At 40.6% G+C, this 21833-nt stretch overlaps 1 protein-coding gene across 1 annotated transcript in view; it reads left to right on the top strand.

Annotated features, from left to right (window-relative positions):
* Positions 1-14195, top strand: part of TSHR (thyroid stimulating hormone receptor) — a 61846-nt gene extending 47651 nt beyond the window's left edge. The window contains exons 8-10 of the mRNA XM_030482222.1: positions 167-244; positions 11026-11214; positions 12785-14195. Coding sequence (XP_030338082.1) covers positions 167-244; positions 11026-11214; positions 12785-14195 — 1678 coding nt within the window. The remainder of the gene's footprint in view (positions 1-166; positions 245-11025; positions 11215-12784) is intronic.
* The last annotated feature ends 7638 nt before the right edge of the window (positions 14196-21833 follow it).

The raw sequence follows: 21833 nt of genomic DNA, 5'->3' as shown, positions 1-21833 counted from the left end.
TGAGTACACAGAAAAATAAGTGACTGATTATGTTTCAATATGTTGTTGGGATAGGATGGCCCTTATACATACTGCTTTTGTAAATCTGCTTAGGCAACTAACTGAAGATGATCTTCAACCTACGGATAACTATTTCCAGCTCTCTGTGTTTCGTTTGTTTCTGCAGCTATCTGCACAAGAACAAATACCTGGAAGTTATCAATGACAATGCATTTCTGGGAGTGAACAGTGGACCAACTCTACTGTGAGTAGGAGAAAATTAAATAGAGAAAGCTTTAAAAATACTACTATTTTAGGTTGCCCTTTCTTTCCAACCACTACTAGCAGCAGAGCACCAGGGATGGGAATGACATGTTTACAAAAAGGATATCAGCAACGAAAGCTGTGTGTGCTGTAGGGAACTGATTTAAGAAATGCGTGCATCTTACATTGGAAATACTGTTCCTACCAATTTTTCATTGGAAAGATTCTGTACTACAATCTGTCTTATGACTGTACAATTGCAGTACAACTGTAATACAAACTAAGGGCTCTAATAGCACACATGTACAGGAAATTGAAACAGAGATAAAAAGTAATTTTAGACAGAATAAAGCTAGCTCTAGTGCTGTCTTTTCTTCTTTTTCATGCAATTTAGCTTTTAGTCTGATTTTATTGTCCTCCAAAGAACTCTTCACTAAAATTAGGAATCACAATACAGAATGAAACGAAAAACTTTAAGAACTTTAGGAAGAATCATATTCCCTGACTCAAATCATCTAGCGTGTAGCATAGTGCACAGGACTGACACAGGGAGAACTGAAGTGGGGAAAGTGAGTCGCTCCTCCACTGCCAAAATCAGGTGGTGCTGGCAGTGCTCACTCCATGTAAGAATCAGTTTTACTTTCTGCTCTTGAGGAAAACAACATATTTATATCAGAATAAGAGTGTATTCATCACAGAAGGAATCCTAGGGTCCGCATAGGGTTCATGACTAATATGCCTACTTTTCTTCTTAACACTGAATCACCTGAGGGTTAAACCTCAGTTGTGCCATGAATGGCCAGACCCTGAGACAGCAGTGAGAAGGTAGTGTTTTCTCACCAAAACTTAAAAGTTATACAACCTGGATAAGAAACGTACAGTCAAGGCCCTGGTCCTCCATCAGGAGAACTGGCGACATAGGCAGAGCAAACGAGGGTGTTCTGGAAGCAGAAGTCAAGAGATCAGGAGGGAAACCTGAAAAAACTCACAAAAGGGCTGTTAAACCTCCCGCTCAGGGGGCCTTTGAGGTGGCTGTTGCTCCTCTTCTTCCCTGCTAGTTGGATCATTTCATCTCCACTACTGCTTTCAGGAGGGCTCAGGCCACCTACCACTGAAGTAAGAGGGTCATTGCCAGAGAACTGCAACAGAGGCTGTGTTGGTGCTGAGTAAGCCTTTTTCATTAGTACTTGGCTAATAAGACCTTTTTCTTAATTTTGCACATGGCACCAGAGAAACCCTTTCTCATTTCATTCTTGGCCAGGAAGACATTTTTCAGTTGACGTAACTTTACGTGAACACCATACTTCCATTAGATACTGCTGTGTCACAATAAATACACAGTCTCAAAGGAAGATGCACTCTCCTGTTTCGTTTGGGGTCTCATATGGCTCACTGCACATCCTCCCTCTAAAGCTACTGGTGGTACGATGGGTTGAAAAGCTCCTTTCTAGGAATGGCAGAAAACAAAACACTCAGGATCTTAAGTCTAAGGGAAGTAAAAGCTTGCAAGCAGCACAGATTTTGACTCTTGGAGTTATGGTGCATATTTAAAGCACCAGTTATGCTGTTATGCTGGACAAGTGAACAATTTATGGCATCTTGCAAACGGTTGTGGGGTAATCATATGCCATAATAATGTTGCTACGTAAGCTCATTCTGCAAGGGCTTAGCTTTAAGGTGTGTGAGCTACACGAAACCGCTTGGTTTAAGGGCTAGAGATGACTTCCTAGGACATGCATATGTAACTGTAAAGAACTTCCTTCTCATTCTGTGTTCTCAAGTTAGGTTTCTCAAATGACCCTAAGTTTTTCTAATCTTTCCTAATTATTGTGCTAGCCCAGCTGCCACTGATCATCGATCTCAGAATATGTTCTACATTTGCAGCCTAAACAGCCAGTTATCCATCTCCCATTAGAATGATGTACCTCCACGGCTAACAATAATCCTAAGGAGTATTTATAATTAGAGAGAGATATGGTACTATAGTGACATTACAGACAGAGGTATTGCTTCTCAAAGGCAGAAGGCATAAAATAGCACGTAATTAACAGTAAATCAACAGTGATTAAAAACTATGTTATGTGAGTTCACCATGCTCTCAGGCCACCTAATTAGATGGTATATTTAAGTAGGTATTTAAAAGTCAGCTGATTGTTTTTTTCTAAATGTACAGTTTACAATAGCAGAGGAAGAGTGGAGTATGATCACTGAATAAAGGAGAACAGATGCCAATAATTCTGATCGCTTTGTCACTGCTGTACGTTAAGATGTATGTGCATGTATGCACAGAATGCTTGCTTTAGAAAAGCATTTTAACAATATAATGGCAGTACATTGCTCTTCATCTGAAAATGAAATGTTGGCTAGGATTCAGCAGCTCAGTAGACATGATTTACTAAATGATCCAACAAGAGCTGCTGCCTAGAGTACAAGTTCAACAGAGTACAACAAAAATACAATCACGCTCATTATTCAATCAGCTTCTTCAAAACATACAGTCCAAATTCAAAACATTACTAATTGCCACACAAGATACATGTGAGTAACTAATTATCTTTAAAAAGCAGAAGTGCTCTTTAAAGATCATCTCCCAGTCTAGGAATGGGTCCTACCTTAGGAGATTCCATTCTGTTCCTGCCACTGGGCACAAAGTCTTCGAGCCACAGGAGCACTCTGCATTCTGCTAATCAAACAATGCAAATTTGTAGATTTAAAGAATCCTTTAGTAGATAGCCTAAACTCAACTATTATATATTTTATGCTTTTTTAACTATTGTAGTATTGCAGTACTCAGAAATGTGTGTATGATTAGGAAAAAATTGCCAGCGTGATGCATTCAGTCTCATTTTCTCAATTATTTTTTAAATTATCATTATTACTTGATTTCATACTACAATTGCATGTTTCCAGCTGTACAAAAGATTACTGACAAGACTATTATCCCTTATACCTAGTTCGGAACTTCTGACTCCATAAAAACAACAAAAAATTGGACCAAAAAATAACAACCCGCAAGAATAAAAATCAAATCTGAGCAGCTGAATATATGTTTAACACTTATATCATATAAACAGTTGGTTCAGAAAACAACATCTCTTAAATAGTAAGATACATTTTATTCCCACATTCATCTGGAGCTCTCCAATGTCTCTGCAATATTAAATCTAGCATGTAAATTTTATATAAGGCAAGCAACAGCCTAGAAACATTACACGAGATGTATAAGAAAGCATGTGAGGAAAAAACAATACAGCTAACAAGCCACAGTGTTGAAACTGGTTGAGTGCACTTCAGTTGCTGTTACGCTCCACAGTGTAGAGCTCTACACTGTCGCAGGCAGACCACTCCCAGCACCTGAGTGAGCTCTAGACTATGGCTACTTAAATGCTAAAGTCTGGTGTGGGTCTAGGCTGGAAATGAATTTTGTTAGCGCTTTACCATAATCCTGAAACGTGTGACGTCTCCCACAAGTAGTGTGGCTGCCTGGCTTCCATATCAGCCTTTGTGGAGGGTTGTCAAAGGCCTTGTGGAAGTCTCAGGAGACTCTGAGCAGATCTTACTGACAACACTCAGAGAGGTTTGTAAGGCAGGACTTCTTTTTACAGAAGCCCTTTACATGCTGACTTCCCCCACGTCTATCATATTAGTTGGTGGCTCATGTGCTGCCTTCCTGCAGGGAGATAAGCTGGAGGTTACACGCCTCTTTCGCCAAATCAACTACCACCTCCGTGAGATGCTTCAGAACTTTTTGGTGAAAACCATCCAGTCCTCATGATTCGTTACCATTCATTTTATCAGTTTCCTGCCTATCCTCTTTTATAGTCATTTCAATACAAGACAGATCCTCTTGACAAGTCTATCAGACCTCTTGCCCATTCCCTTAAGTATGCCAGCTATAGCTTAGCAGTAGTAGCAAGATGCTCTTCTGTGCAATGTAAACATTGCTGTATTTAAATATATTAGTTAACAATATTATTAGATATTAATGAGGCTGATATAACTGCAGTTAGTTCCCATTTTTTCTGAGCAGCCCAACATCAAGACTGATGGTACAATGACACAGAACAAAGAATTCACTTAGGATGATGAATCTTCTGTATGAAAGAAGACACAGATGCTATAGTCTGGCAAACTCCAACTAATTGGATTCATGCTGCTCTGAAGATCAGTAATTATTATTTAAAACCTTTTCAATCCTATGCTTTCTAGTTTGAAGACAGGTGCTATGCTGCTTGAAGTAGATTCTGAATAGATAATCGTCAAGATTGGAATTGTGAGGTAGAAAAATACCTATCAATCCCACACTTCCTTGTGACCAGTTGACACACAGTTTGTCGCTAACAAAATGTGGCCTAGGTAGGGTAACTAAGAAGTTATCTTCCGTGGGGAGACAAATTATCACCAGACTACCAGGAGGCTTTTCCAACTGCAATAGCAGTGGTACAGATAGCATCACAAGACCTCTTGGTGGCAGACACCATACCAGCAGTTGAGGGACTTCCCAAACTGGGGATTTTGGAAACTTCCAAACTTGCGAACCATTGTGTTTAATATGGCCCATGGATGGGACCAACTGCCTAGTGTCAGCCCTGCAACATGATTAATCCTAAATCAACTAGAACTTCAAGGCAGATGTGCCTATACCTTCCCTCAAAACCCTCTAGTTTAAAACGAGTTTTTTAAAAAACCTAAGCAGTACCTAACTGCTAAAATACACACCCATATACACATAAATAAAAGACTTCAAAGGATTCCATGAGATAGATAGAAATTATGTAGTCTTCTAACTAATTCTTCCAAGCCCTTTCTTCTCACTGAACATACCTTTCTTTCAGACTTTTTAACATCACTTGGTAACACTCTTTGAGTTGCCACAGACTTCACACGTTTCCCTCTGCTCCCAGGAAGTTGTTTTCACCATCTGAGCCCCAGGCTGGCTGCTCCCTTCTGCTCGCTGAAGCACCATCCCCTACACATCCACAGCCTGGAGAGGCTCCTCTCTGCAGCTGTTTCCAAGGCACAAGCCCTTGTCCCCCAGGATGTTCCTCCTGACCCAGTCATTTCTGATGTGACTCAACTGTGAATAAAACAAAACCAAAAAGGGATATTGTCCTTCTTGTTACCTTGTCATTTGGCCTGCACAATGAACCGTGGCACTGACTTTCACAATTTAATGATGCAATTTTGTGAAAAGATTATCCCTTTTCTCATTTTTAAGTCTCTTGCCTCACATTCTTAGGTGTCCCAAAACTCATGTCACAAGAATAAATAATTCCAATCACCTTCTTTACAATATGCATGGCATCTACAGTCTACTACTGCTTTAGTCCTAGCTTTTCCCAAGAGAAAGGTCCTATCTACTTATTACTTCATATATAAACAACTTGATACTTTTAATCATCCTTGCTGTAGCTTTCTATGCTTTTATTGTAAACTGCACAGAGTATTTATAGAACTGCATAGAGTATTTAAGAGGCAGTCAAATTTACAAAGTGAAGTTTTTCTCTCCTATTTTGTATTTCTTTCCTAAAAATTCTTAGCATTCTATTTCCCTTCAACGTTACTAAATAGCACTGAACTGACATTTGCAGAGAGGACTCCAAGATCTTTCCAGAGTGTTAGATAAATTAAACTCCACTGTCATCTATGTATAGTTAAGATTGCTTTTTCCTAAATGCACTTTACATTCATCAGTATTGAATCATGTCAATTATTTTAATGCTTTGTCACTTAGTATTGCAGGACCCTTTTGCTTCTTTAGACAATCAACTTTAGCTTTCACTACCTTTTATTACTTTGTGACAGAAACAAGCTTTGCTGCAGCTACTCTCATTCTTTTTCCAGACTGTTTATGAATATTTCAGTAGTACCAGCACTAGGCTAGCCTCTGCGGGCCTCTGCTGCAATGATGTGTATATTCCAATAGCAATTCATTTTCCATACTTCCCCTAGTATAGAATCATAGAATCATAAGGGTTGGAAAGGACCTTAAGATCATCTAGTTCCAACCCCCCTGCCATGGGCAGGGACACCTTGCCCTAAACCACGTGGTCCGAGGCTCTGTCCAACCTGGCCTTGAACACCGCCAGGGATGGAGCATCCACAACCTCCCTGGGCAACCCATTCCAGTGCTTCACCACCCTCACTGTAAAGAACTTCTTCCTTATATCTAATCTAAACTTCCCCTCTTTAAGTTTGAACCCATTACCCCTTGTCCTACCACTACAGTCCCTAAGTAAGAGTCCCTCCCCAGCATCCTTGTAGACCCCCTTCAGATACTGGAAGGCTGCTATGAGGTCTCCATGCAGCCTTCTCTTCTCCAGGCTGAACAGCCCCAACTCTCTCAGCCTGTCTTCATATAGGAGGTGCTCCAGCCCTCTTATCATCCTCGTGGCCCTCCTCTGGACTTGCTCCAACAGCTCCATGTCCTTTTTATGTTGAGGGCACCAGAACTGTACGCAGTACTCCAAGTGAGGTCTCACGAGAGCAGAGTAGAGGGGCAGGATCACCTCCTTCGACCTGCTGGTCACGCTTCTTTTGATGCAGCCCAGGATACGGTTGGCTTTCTGGGCTGCAAGTGCACACTGAAGCCGGCTCATGTTAAGCTTCTCGTCAACCAACACCCCCAAGTCCTTTTCTGCAGGGCTGCTCTGAATCTCTTCTCCACCCAACCTGTAGCAGTGCCTGGGATTGCCCCGACCCAGGTGTAGGACCTTGCACTTGGCTTGGTTAAACTTCATAAGGTTGGCATCGGCCCACCTCACAAGGGTGTCAAGGTCCCTCTGGATGGCATCCCTTCCCTCCAGCGTATCAACTGAACCACACAGCTTGGTGTCATCAGCAGGCTTTCTGAGGGCGCACTCAATCCCACTGTCCATGTCGCCGACAAAGATGTTGAACAGGACCGGTCCCAACACCGATCCCTGAGGGACACCACTCGTTACAGGTTTCCAACTGGACATCGAGCCATTTACCACAACTCTTTGCGTGCGGCCATCGAGCCAGTTTTTGATCCATCGAGTGGTCCATCTATCAAATTGATGTCTCTCCAATTTAGAGACAAGGATGTCGTTCGGGACAGTGTCGAACGCTTTGCACAAGTGCAGGTAGATGACGTCAACTGCTCTGCCCCTGTCCATCAGTTCCGTGGCTCCATCACAGAAGGCCACCAAATTGGTCAGGCAGGATTTCCCCTTAGTGAAGCCATGTTGGCTGTCACCAACCACCTCAGTGTTTTTCATGTGCCTTAGCATGTTTTCCAGGAGAAACTGTTCCAAGATTTTGCCAGGCACAGAGGTGAGACTGACTGGTCTGTAGTTCCCTGGGTCTTCCACCTTCCCCTTCTTGAAAATGGGGGTTATATTACCCTTCTTCCAGTCATCGGGAACTTCACCTGACTGCCAGGATTTTTCGAATACGGTGGACAGTGGTTTAGCAACTTCATTCGCCAGCTCCTTCAGGACCCGCGGATGGATTTCATCCGGTCCCATGGACTTGTGCACGTTCAGGTTCTTAAGATGGTTTCGAACCTGATCCTCTCCTACAGTGGGCCTAAGGTCTTCATTCTCACAGTCCCTGCATTTGCTTTCCAAGACTTTCGTGGTGTGGTCAGAGCATTTGCTGGTGAAGACTGAGGCAAAGAAGCCATTAAGAACCTCAGCCTTCTCCAAATCCATGGTAGCCAGTTCTCCTGATAGCTTCTGGAGAGGGCCCACATTGTCCCTAGTCTGTCTTTTATTTGCTACGTATCTATAGAATCCTTTCCTGTTATCTTTTACATCCCTTGCCAAACTTCATTCTAGCTGGGCCTTAGCTTTCCTAACCTGGTCCCTAGCTTCTCGGGCAATGCTCCTATATTCTTCCCAGGCCGCCTGTCCTCGCTTCCACCTTCTATACGCTTCTTTCTTCCCTCTAAGTTTCCTCAGCAGCTCCTTGTCCATCCATGGAGGTCTCCTGGCCCTCCTGCTGCACTTTCTTCTAGTCAGGATGCAACACTCTTGAGCACAAAGCAGGTGATCCTTGAATATCGACCAGCAGTCTTGGGCCCCCCTGCCCTCTAGGACTGTATCCCATGAAACCTTACTAAGGAGGTTCCTGAAGAGGCCAAAGTCTGCTTTCTTGAAGTCCAGGGCAGTGAGCTTGCTGCACGCTCTTCTCACTGTCCTGAGGATCTCAAACTCAACCATCTCGTGATCACTAGAGCCAAGGCTGCCCTGGAGCATCACATTTCCAACCAGTCCCTCCCTGTTGGTGAGCACCAGGACCAGCATGGCACCTCTCCTCGTCGGCTCCTCTATTGCTTGAAGGAGGAAGTTGTCTTCCACACAATCGAGGAACCTCCTGGATTGCTTGTGCCGGGCCATACCGTCCCTCCAACAGATATCAGGATGGTTGAAGTCCCCCATGAGGACCAGGGCCTGCGAGCGTGAGGCTGCTCCTATCTGTCTGTAGAGCGCTTCATCCACAGAGTCCTCTTGATCAGGCGGCCTGTAACAGATCCCCACCGTAACATCCCCCATTGCTGTTTTCCCTTTGATCCTGACCCACAAACACTCTGTTACCTCATCACCCGTCCCCAGACAGAGTTCCATACTCTCTAGCCTATCACTGACTTAGATAGCAACGCCCCCTCCTCGTCTGCCTGGCCTGTCCTTTCTAGTATGAAAAGTTATTGTCAGTTCCTAGTCTTTCCCCCACTCTTTTATTGTCTTAATTGATACAGGAGAGCCATTCCCTTGTCACATAACAGATTAGTTACTTCACCAGCCCTCGATGTCCAGTTTTGTCAAGACTTCTCAGAAATCCCAATCCATTTTACAAAACAGGATCATATTTCTCTACGCACTTGTGCCAGAACATCTTCACAGAACTCCCAGCAATCTGTGAAGTATTATTTCCCTTCCGAAAAGTCTTAGTACCTCTCATCACACAGCATTTAACCATGTTCCCCTCCTGCAGGTAGCTGCCACCACCATGAGGACTTGATGGAGACCCATGGGGGTTGCTGAAAGGCCAGCCTTGTCTTGGTAAGATCTAGTCCAAGATCTAGTTTACCAAGATGTGTTGCTTCAGAAGGAGAGCTCTATAAAATGAGGAAATTAGTGAAAAACAAAAAGGAGCAGTTGATTAAGACCACTAAGTGGTTTAAGGGACTGGAGCATCTATCATAGGATAGGCTGAGAATTGGAAATGTTTATTCTGGAGAAGAGTCAAGGAAATCTTATCAATGTGTATAAATACTTGGCAGGGCAGAGAGGGGAGGAACTGGGAAGAGGGAGCCAGGGTCTTCTCAGTGGTGTTCAGGGACAATATAAGAGACAACAGGCACAAGCTGAAATACAGAAATACATAAGAAAAAACTTCTTTACTGTGAGGGTGGTAGAATGCTGGAACACATTGTCAGGAGAATGCTGTGGAGTCTCCAGTCCTGGAGATACTGAGAAGTCATCAGGACACAGCTCTCTGACCAACCTGCTCCAGCTGACCCTGATTTCAGCAGGGAGGTCAAACTTGATGATCTGGAAACTCAACTATTCTGTGATTCTTTGAAAGATAAAAAGATAGCAGACAGCATTCAGACTCTTCTAAAAGCCAATTCAGGGGCTTGGTAGAAACACATATTACTTACCAAAAATGACTCCAGAAGAACAAAAAAGAAGTTTACGTGGTTGAAATCAACTAGTTGTGACATATTCAAATATGTATGATAGCAAAAGAGCTGTTAGGGGAAAGAAAAAAAAAGCCCTCCTTCAGAACAGGGAAGCAATTTTTAACTCAATTTAAAAACAAACACAAGCAAATTAAAAGAAAAAAGCAAAGCAAATCCAAACCTTTTAGAAGCAATTTGTTTAAAGCATAAAATTATTAATAATTTTCTTTTAGCTGCAAGAAACCCCAGTGGGTGAGACTCCTTAAGGGGTAAGAACAGCACTCTTGGGAAACAACACATAGAAAAAAGCTGAATTGTTTATTATTAGGGTGTTCAAGGTGACAGTGGCTCAGCGTTCCTACACTAGAACCTTTTTTACAGGTTTACTTCTTTACAGAGTGGAACTGCGAAAACATCTTGACTTCTAGTGTCAGTAGAAGAGGTTTTGGGACAAAACAAACAAAATAAGTGGAAAACAGTAGCAGGACCAGATGACATTCACCTGTCAGTTCTAAAGGGAACCCACCTCCTCCATGAACTGTGCCACGCATCTCCTGAGGTAGACTCAGTACCAAAAGAATAGAAAGCAACAACACAATACTAAATTTTCTGAACATTTCAGGATGGACTGAGATACAAGAGTTTAATTTCGGTTTATGAAGAACTATTGATTTAGTAATTACAATGCTTTCTACTGAAGTATCCCAATAGGTTAAAATGAGTCTAAAGAGGTCTAAAGAAAAATCACTGTTCCAATGGAAGATGTGATTTTTTAAAAGAACTTTTTTTTAAATTTGTTTCTGCATATGCATTTGTATCTGGTTCACTTTAAACGTGCAATTTTAAAAGTTCTGCTATTTCTTTATCATCCATATTCTCCACTGAGGCATTACATACAAGAGCTTTAAAACACCAAGAAAACCACACAAGGAATTCATATCCTACCTGAATATGAACGATATCAGAACTTAATAAAGTGATATGAAATCCCTTCGTCCTCTGGATTTGATTTTTTCTGTAGAATTCTGTGAAACTCCTAAATTACTGTCAGAATCTGAAAAAAAAAATTAAAAAAAATACTGATTCAGTTGCTGGATATTCTGACACATTTGTCTTTTTCTTCCTTCACCTAGGGACGTCTCCAGAACAGCCATTGCTAACCTTCCATCCAAAGGACTAGAAAGCCTCAAAGAACTAATGGCCAAAAATACGTGGGCTTTAAAGAAATTACCACCTGTAAAGATATTTCTTCAGCTAATGCGAGCTGACCTATCATACCCAAGTCACTGCTGTGCTTTCAAGAGCTGGAAAAAAAACAGCGGGTGAGTTTTACTAACTTGTATTCCATTTTAAAGTATGCAAATGAAAACAATGTTTAGTATTAATATAAAATTATATCTATCGGCACTTTCCTGACCTTTTTTTTTTTTTTAAAGGTATAAAGGACATTCTTTGAAACAGAAATTACAAACTGACAGAAAAAAGAATTTTTGATATAACAACTTGTAGGACCTTTTACAAAAGCTGCTCCTTTTGTTGAGCCCACAATTAAAAGAAAAAAAAAAAAAGGAAAAAAGAAAAGTGTAATGTGCTATAGCACAGAATGAGCTATAACAAGGCCTGGAAAATGAAGTTTTGGAGGGGTTATAGCCTTATGTCTCATTCTAATCGAAAAGCTCTGAATAGATGATTCTGAATTAACCCTGTAGACAAACATTTCAAATTCCATTTCAGCAGGATTTCCAGCCTCTCATCAGAACTGGTATGGATAGCTTTTGTGAGGCAGAAAGTACATTTATAGATGTCCTGATGCAATACAGCGATTCGTGCTGGGGGGAAGGAGGGAGAAAGGCAGGATGACTTACTGTGATAAGCAGCAGAATTCTACTGCAGAATGCAAATGCATTGTGAATTTCTTCAAAGTTTAATAAGGTTTAGAGAATTCTTATCCAGCCTCTGATTTAGGAACATAGCCCCAGTCTTCAGTATTACGGTATTTGTGGATGGAATGCATAGTATATTAAAAATATGCTAAGTACATGAATTATTCAATAATAAACTCACAAGGCAATAATATTCACAATTACAACAAACTGGGAAAGTGAGGACAGAAATAAAAGAGGAGTGAAGAGATTTAAAACCTGGACAGAAAGAATGTGCAGAAAGAACCCAGCACAATTTAATGACTGAAAGAAAAAAGTATTTGCATATCTATTACTAGAGATAAAAATTTCTCAGACTGAATTGTATGCAACTTCAAATTGTAAGAAATCTTCAATTCTACACACCTGAAAATGAGAAATACTAAAGGTTATGTGACAGTGGGTCACAGTGATCAAAAAATCTGATGCCAAATTGCAATTTTTTTCAAAGTATGAAAAATTTTTGATTACAAATACAGATGTATCACACCATGAGGTACAGGATTCCCAATGACTACGCTACTTGTTAGCTCTAAAGCACCTACAGAAAATTCACAAACCAGAAATTGAAATGATGGAAGTTCTGGGAGAAATTGACTGGTGAGCAAAAATGAAAAGGAAAGTAATACTGTATTAGCTAAGAAGTTATAAAGAGTAGATAAAAGTCTTGTTATGTACAGAGAATGTAGATCTCAAAAAGGAAGAGGGATTATGGATGCTGAACAAGTCAAATTACTACTGGGTATAGCTGACAGCAACAGAGAAAGGAAAAACATCGTGTAAAAAAAAGCCCAGAAATCCTCAAGCTTATCATTCACTATACATTCTATAACAAAAATACACCTGATCCCATTTTTATAGCTACATTTTCATTCCTGGTGATTTGCTTTTGAAGTGTCCCCTTTGTTTACTCACTGCACTCCAGTCAGACTGTAAATGCCAGCAGTGACTTCCTCCTCTACTCTTTCAGAATTTTGGAGTACCTGACATGTAACCAGAGCGGCAGTTACAGCTTTCGTAAGAGACGATCAGTCAAAGCTCTCAGAGGTTCATTTTATGAAGATTATGCAGAAGAATACACAGACCACACTGATACAGTTTATGACAAAAACACCAAGTTCACAAATTTTCCTGAAAATTCCTATTATTACATTTTTTTGGAAGAGCGCGGAGAAGGAAACCTTGGGTTTGGCCAAGAGCTCAAGAACCCTCAAACGGAAGATATCCAGACCTTTGACAGTCATTATGACTATCCTGTCTGTGGAGGCAATGAAGATGTAATATGCACTCCGGAACCTGATGAGTTTAATCCCTGTGAGGATATAATGGGATATCAATTTCTGAGGATCGTGGTGTGGTTTGTGAACCTGCTGGCCATCCTAGGTAACATTTTTGTCCTTTTCATCCTTCTCACCAGCCATTATAAACTGACTGTACCACGCTTTCTGATGTGTAACTTGGCTTTTGCTGATTTTTGCATGGGTTTATACCTCCTCCTGATCGCTTCAGTGGATCTCTACACCAGGTCAGAGTACTATAACCACGCTATAGAGTGGCAGACTGGGCCTGGTTGCAACACAGCTGGCTTTTTCACGGTATTTGCTAGTGAACTGTCTGTATACACGCTGACTGTGATCACCCTGGAGCGCTGGTATGCCATCACTTTTGCCATGCGCCCAGACCAAAAGATTCGCCTCCGGCATGCCTTGGTTATCATGCTGGGAGGGTGGCTCTCATGCTTTCTTCTTGCCCTTTTGCCACTGGTTGGCGTCAGCAGCTATAGCAAAGTCAGCATCTGCTTGCCTATGGACACTGAAACACCAGTGGCTGAAGCCTATGTAGTCTTCGTTTTAATATGTAACATTATTGCTTTTGTCATCATTTGTGCCTGCTATATAAAAATCTATGTAACTGTGCGAAACCCCCAGTACAAGTCAGGGGACAAAGACACCAAAATTGCCAAGCGTATGGCCGTGCTGATTTTCACAGACTTTCTGTGCATGGCTCCCATCTCTTTCCATGCTTTATCTGCCATTATGAACAAACCACTGATAACTGTCACCAATTCCAAAATTTTGCTGGTACTCTTCTACCCACTCAATTCTTGTGCCAACCCCTTTCTTTATGCTATTTTCACCAAAGCTTTTCGAAGAGATGTGTTTATCCTGCTAAGCAAGTTTGGTATCTGCGAGCATCAGGCTCAAGTCTACAGAGGTCAGACAATCTCAGCCAAAAACAGTAGTGGCTCTTATGGGCAAAGAATCAGTCGAGGGATAGGTCAGATTCTTACAAGCATTCAAGACCCAGTCAATGATTACCTTCCTGCCATGACAATGCAGAACCAAATTCTTGTGGAAGAATGCAAGCAAACTGAGCTATGACATCTCAAAGTATGAGAGCCACAATCTGGTCAAGAGGTGGTTGTGCATACAGTGAATTGAGTGAGAAGATAATGTACGCTCTATATCCTTTTTTCCTAGCCTATCCTTTGTGGTATCCGCAAGTACTTTCAGAGTGGTCGTCTTTTACAAAAGTCACTCAATTGAACCTCCTGTCTCACAATCTTACCACTACAGGTCAAAAGGTACTGTTCTGATAATAATATTGGAAGTAGATGGGAATGTTCTACCTAAATAGGAAAATTAATCTATATAAACTCAGCAAATATGAAATATACCCTCATCTAAAAAAATAAGGATGCAGGAGACCAAGCGTAAAACTTGGGGGTACTTGTATGACTAAAAAAAGGACATTATGTTTAATAATTAAAATGAGATTAAAAAAAAAAATTAAAAATGAAGGTTGAAGTTCTCAAATGCCAACTGCCTCTGTGTCAAAAGGATCAAGCGGTTTTCTAACAGCATATTTCTAAAACTTCCATCAGGGCTTAAAATGGAACAGATTCCTTCTGCTTCTGCCATCCCGACCTAAAACAAAGCTTGCAGTTCTTGGTTTAGGGGATGAGGTGGGAAGCTTCTTCATATTGCCGTTATAGTGGTAAAAGGCAATATCATTAATTTTGAATCTGCCCATAAGAGCTAAGAAACATTAGGGCATTTGTCTTCGTGTGCTTAATATCACTATCTCACTTTTTGATAAATCTACTTAGGAGATAAGTTTAGTCTGAATCTGTTTTGAAGACCAGTCTACCCGGTCAAGTTTGATGGCTGATACTTCAGACTGTACTAAATCTTCTCCCACTTATCCATTTCTTTACCTGACTGCAGTACTATTTAATCTGAGCATGTTTTTTATTACTTTGAACACACTGTAACTACTGCTTTTCTCACCACTATGGCTACCCCTACTTACCCCTCTCTTACAGGGCTAGAATGACTTTCTTTTTAGCACTTGCTACGTTGAGCTGCCTCAAATCTACATTTAGAGGAAAGGAGTGGATTGTGCCTTCTGGTTACTTCATGCCCCTCAAGTTACTGAATTGAAGGCTAGCTCCTCTAACATGTTTTAAGAGCATTTCTTCATCTTGTAGTGGTATGACTTTTGGAATCTGCAGTACCACTACATAAAACATACTGTTAACTTCTGGTTGGCCACAGTCTGTCTGTAGCTTAGATACATACTTTGCACTCTGTGTTTAAGGAAATCCAAGCTCAGATAAAAGAACAACCCAGTCTTTTGCTTCAGTGAAGCACTAAGGCATTCTTCTGCCATACCTGCTGCTACATGGGGCCAGACGAAGATCAAGCTTGGCTGTTCTCCATTCATCCACACACCACAAACAAATGAACCGGGGCCTGGCTCCATACATCTTCTGCAGACATCAGGGTTCAGGGTAGGAGCTGCTCTACACCAGTGTGCTCATTAACACTTGTGTGGTCCGAGTGCCTGGTTTTGACAGCAGGATCAGACCTGTTCTTAGTCAGCTGTAGAGACCAGCTCTGTAGGACTGCTCACAAGATTGTCATTGGTCATTTCATTCATCTCATCATTTGAGAATGGAGAATACTGAGTGAATCTTTACCTTCAGGTAGGTATTTTAAGCTCATTTTGTAATATCCATGCTGTTTTTAATGGAATTATAGTCTTTGAGTAACTGTAATTAAATTGAACATACAATAGTCAGATCTTTTATAATGGATTAGTAGTATCCAGAAAAACATAATGGTAGAGCCCTTTAAACTGCTAGCTGCTATAGCAGGAAATTGCATGATTGCAAATGCCATGTACATACTCCCCAATTAAAACTCAATTTGATTCCTGATTATAAACGAAGGCTGCTTCTGTGAGCTGAAACAAGGGCCTAGATTCACCAATTCTATCAGACGGTCTTATGATAAAAAAAAAGAAAAAAAAAGATTCTGTCATTGTTAACACCACTAAAAACCTACAGTATTGCATTACAGATTAAATCAAGCTGCTTACCTTGGCACGCTTCCATTTTTTGTTGATTCGCAGCAAACTTTGAAACCAAAATTGCTGGAAACCATGCAAATAATAATTTATGACCTCCTCTTCTGTGATCTGGACTCACCCAGTGTTAACCAGAAACATAAAGGTAACTTCTTAAGTGTGTGCATCAGCAAAACTTCCTACTCTTGAAACAGCTGCATTTGGAACGCTTTTGTCATGCCCAAGAGTTCCATACAAAATGTGTTATGTTGAGATGTAACCCCTGCCCCCAGGATCTTTTGCCCTCCCGATACTGGAATAATCATTAAAGGGAAAAAAAGCTTCCTGAGTGTCTTTATTTAGTATCCCAGCAGCAGCTAAGACAATCAAGTTCTAATGGGCATTTATGCTACAGACTTCATACATACTAGTGTACCAGTGGAAAAGAAATCTAAACTTAAATCATATTCTTTTTTAGAAGGAGAGGAGAGACTACATTTATTTTAAAAGTGCTTTTAAAAATAACATGGCTCACTTATTTTAAACCTCTTTTTACCTTAGAACAAAGCAGAATATTTGTTCCGTGGAAACTAGTAGGACATTGGAAAGATGTGGTATGCTGGATTGACTGCAGTATGCTTTTGAATTAATACAGCTGTTTGCTGTTACTAATAGACAATGGATATATTTACACATGAATGAACTTTTTTATCTCCTATCATTGCATATATTTTGTCTATTAAAAGAATTCTCTGATATTGCCTTTATGAACAAAGTTTGGTATTTCTGGTTTATGTCTTGTGTATTCTTTCTTGTGTTTTGCTTGGTAAAAATATTTAAAAAGCTATTAGAAAGATCCACGCAATAGACTTTAAATAATTTATTCACCAGACTTTTTCTTGTAAATGTTTGTATTCTATAGATACTCTGTTCTATTTCAGCTCTGATCAATCCCTTCAGCCATTTTTGGTTTTGTGTGCACCCTTATGTAACACTTGCCATTTTAAATCTGTCTCAGCAAGATGTATTATTGCTGGCATTCAGTACATATTTTCTCTAGAATACTTTAGAAATAATGCAGAGCATTGGAATAAAATGTTTTGTTTGAAATTTTAAGAGGTCCTGGAAGTTTTTTCTGAAGGTGTTGGAATAGTTTTTCTATTTCTCTTGCACTCATCATTGTCCTCCTTGGCTGGCCTACAGCCAAAAAGATTGACCACCTGACACACTATTTGACAGAAGTTTGTGGTTTTTTTCCACGCCACTAGCTGGGAAAGGGATGTCCTAAACGGCCAACTCAGACAGTGCAGCAGCGATGGAAAGGAACTGCTGTAGTATTGCTGAGCTTTGGGGTTCCAAAATCATCATTAATTACATTTGAGATAATCAGAGAATCACCTAACAATCATGAGGTCCTCTTCAAAAGACTGAATCTGGAATCTGATGATCTTTTCCATTCTTTCTAAATCTAACTTGTATGTGACAGCCACTGCGACTAAGGATTAGGTACTTCATGAGAAAACATGTAGCATAAAGTTTGTGTGGTAGAGACCCCGCTGCAGGAATTCTCAGAATAACTAATCTGCCCATATGCAACATTACAGAACATCCCTCCCTCCCACTAGGTCCTCCTCAGAGCAAATGTCCCTTGACCCATATTTGCCAAAATTTATGCTGGCAAATTTTACATTCAGTAATTCTCATCCATGTGTGTGTGATTATCTTTGCTATAAAGATCCTTGCAATACCTGGAAAAAAAACCACTTGAGAGATAACTCCCACTGCTGAAAACTGTCAAAGTGCCCAAATGAGTTAACTCTTGACATACCCTTCCAGCTCCAAAAAACTCAGCTGACTTCAGTATCTGTGTACCTTGCCGCTGCCTGTAATTGTGCTTCTCTCCTACATGAAGCTTTAGGGTGCAAGGGAAGCTTTTTCTCAGCTCTAGATGCTAACTGGCATCAGCTAGGACAATTAAGCTTACAGACAACAAGAAAATCCAATGGGCTGACAAGTGGCAAGGAATAAACAGTTCTTCCTAGGAGGCCTATGCTGTTCAGTATGTGCATAAGGAACCTCTAAAAAGGACTGAACAGCAAAAGAACAAAGTTTGCCATAATATTAAGATATTCAGAGCAATAAGAAAAAAAGATGGCTATGAAGAACTGTAGGAAGACTTCTTAAGATGCCAGGCAACTCATCCTAAAACCACTCAGTAACCAAACGGTTTCTGGTTTGCAGTTAAAGTTGGACAGGGTGAGGCACAAAATTAGTTGGATATCATGCCCTTTCTGTTACGCACTCCCTTCCCTCCCCCTTGTCAGGGGTTCTGAAAACATATGATATTATACTGCACTTCAACGTAGGCTTTGTGGGCTAAGGCAACAAGGTATTGAAGAGCCATCATCACGCCCTGGAACAGAAGGTGGTCAAGAGGTCTTAAGTAATGCACACTGAGAGTCTGACAGCATCATCAACCTAGAATTCACACTGGTTCAATAACGCACCTGCATAAAGCTGAAATACTTTTGATCTGTTTAGTTACTTCCACCTGACCCAACTCATTTTTGTGCGACTAGAAATCACGATTTGAAAGTGAACAAATGGAGGCTCTAGGAGGTCACAATATGCAGAGTGTTTAATCAGCAGCACCCATCAGTTCTAACCTTCTAGTCTTATCCCCTGCCTGCCTACCCCCTACCCGAATTGCCACAATACCTCAAAAATTAAGAGGCTCTCAGACTAGACAGGATACCAATCCTGTGGAAATCTGTAATTTTTTAACTGCCTGTCCTTATTTTCCACCTTGAAAATATTGGGTAACTATTCAAAACCACGGAAAATTGTCATCAACTGCATAACAGGACTTGGACCTCACTGGGGCTATCCTGAACTCAACTTGAATTTTACCCTTCTTTTTGAGCAGGAGCTTTCTGTGCTCTCCTGACTATATGCAACGCCAAGCCTTTTGTGCAGTCATCTGAAGTCATATCTTTAACACTGCACATCTGTGCTGTTCAGCTGAAACTCATGAAGCTTTGTTAATTAGAAGAAGAGGAGCACACTCATTTTGGTTCTCTTCTATTCACTACACAGCTGTGATAAGAAGGCTCTTCCAGGTTCTCTATTTTTCTTCTCTTTTTTAAGGAATTAAATCTGTTGTGAACATCAACTTCATTCACCGGGCATTATCTAACAACTCACTGAACAGTCATTACAAATGATTGGAATTGCTGGATTGTTACTTGTGTATTTACTGTGATACTTTTTATCAGACCTACTTTGCTGCCAAGAGCCTCCCTGTTGCAAACACTGATAACTGGCTAGACTGCCAAACCCACACTGGCCGTCTCACAGCTGAACAGTTTCAGCTGAAAAGACAGCGGATTTTCTTTGAGAAGTGACAGCACTCCCTATATTTTGTGAAGGCAAAGCTGTAACTCATCAAATCCAAGCAGTTACACGTGTTTTAACAAAAAGCTTCTCACTGCAAATTCTGAGGCACTGTCTGCATGCCTGTCTTCTCCACTGCTCACTGTTGACTGGCATATGCATGATAGCACTGAAGTACCAAGCAGCATGAAGGTTGTGTTTGTGCTGCATGTAAAATGCTGACTTCAGTTTGACTATAGTTAAAGAATTACTTAAAGCATATGTGGATTACTGCTGCTGCCTAGAGGGAGCTCTGGAAAAAACAGATCAATTATTTTTTAGCAAGCTCCAGATTTCCAATTAAACCCAGCAATGATGTGCCAGTATAAAGCAGAAGGAAGTGTATTTTGATAAAGGGCAACTACGAGGAGTGGCTGGCATACTGCCAGATGCACCTTCCCATTAAAAGTCCAGGAAAAAAATATGTGTTTTTTTTTTATTATTCCTTATGTATTCTGACATTTGAGTTTGTTTGCACCTTTCTTTTTTATGGGGGGGGGAGGGGCGTGGGGGGGTGGATTTGAAAGGATGGCTACTTACTTTCCTCTTTGTTCTCTGTGCTCTCTTTTTCTTCTTTCCAGATTCTGTTTATGCCTCCTTTCTCTACTACGGAAAAAACCCCATGCTTTATTTGATGAAGTACTTTAGATTTTCCACCTACTATCTAAAGTTATTTAGGCTACATGGCACTACATGCACAGCAACCTCAGGGAGAAATTACAAAGCTGTTTAAGAATATGACAATGATTTAGGACAGAAAATGAAAGCCAAAAGATATTCTGAATAAACATTAACAGCAACTTCTGCTAAAATTAAGAACTGCTCCACTTCCCCTCTGCCCCTTCTCAAAACCAACTTGACGCACACAAGCAGCATCTGTGACGCGAATATCTTTCTTCTTTAGCTAACCAATTTTTAACATCAATATCAACATCACATTTAAGCTGTTTGTCAACTTTCTACACATACAAAGGAACTTACTTCATGGTGCTTTAATGTTTTAAAACTACTTATTACATTAGAAAGACAAATTCAATTCATGAAAAACAGTATGTCAGAAATATTGTTCCCAGCACTAACGCCTTCTCTTTGTTAAAGCTCAAACAAGGTAAGCTCACAAGGAAAGAGCTTCCTTCCTGCCAAAATTTGAGTTTTTGGGGGGAATGGAGGGGGAAGCAACTGAAGACAGAACAAAACCTAGAAGCAGCACTTCCACAGGACAAATTCTGTGATACATCCTTTTTAGAAATGCTGTACTGCACAGAACACTGTTTCCCAGAATACATTACCTGATGAATCCACATGGCCCACATGAAGTCAGCCAGTTGTTCCTCTGAGGGGAAAGGCCTGTATGAGAACCTCAGACACTGGTACGGCAGGACACACGAGGAACCCTGTCTGCGGGGCCTTGCATCAGGATCCTAGGAAAAATAGGAATAAGCCTTTGAAAAATCAGGAAGCCAAGGCGGTTCACCAGAAAAGACTGCCTTCCTTATTTTGCTAGTCCAAACCATTTTCTCCATCACCAGCTAGGAAGGGTTTTACTTTACCTTGGCATTAAATCCTCCCAGCTCCGGCACTTGTAAAGCAGCATCCCAACTCTCTTGGGATTCAAGAGTGTCTTCTGTTCCAGACATCTAGAGGGCCTGTCCGCAGTGCAGTTCTGCTTCATTTGGTACCTCTAACAAAGGAAAAGCATTCCTACCTTGACAGAATCACGTGTCCACACATGACACATTTTTTGTGTTACGAGGTACTTTTTTTTATTTTTACAATTTAATGTTAAGTCTTTGTTTTGGAGTTGCTATTGAAATATACTCATCCAAATTAAACACTTGCTGTTTCCCATTTCAGTAACTTTTTGTTTACAAAACCAAACTAAAAATGAAAACATAAACTAGAAAGTATAAACCAAATACACCCAGCCACATATTTTTTAAATAGTTATCAATAAAAGACATTTCAAAATACCAGCTCACCACTATCCATCTTCAGAGAGGGCGTTTTTGGCCTATGGAACTGAATGGGCAACTCAAGATTAATATGTGATTTTTTTTTAATAACACTGTGATGTTGTTAAATGGAAGGTCTGCAAGGCAAACTCAACAATGTAGGTGACAGTGAAGTTACCTATGTGTGATTAAAATAAATTCAGAATCTTCAGGGTTATTACATAGTAATCATTAAGCCTCATATATTAAACAAATGCATGTGCAAGATAGTAAATGAAGTGACAA

This window comes from Strigops habroptila, chromosome 4 (genome assembly GCF_004027225.2).
Source record: "Strigops habroptila isolate Jane chromosome 4, bStrHab1.2.pri, whole genome shotgun sequence".
Classification (NCBI taxonomy): Eukaryota; Metazoa; Chordata; class Aves; order Psittaciformes; family Psittacidae; genus Strigops; species Strigops habroptila.
The sequence above is the reverse complement of the archived record's forward strand: the minus strand, read 5'-3'. Positions and strand labels throughout refer to the sequence as shown.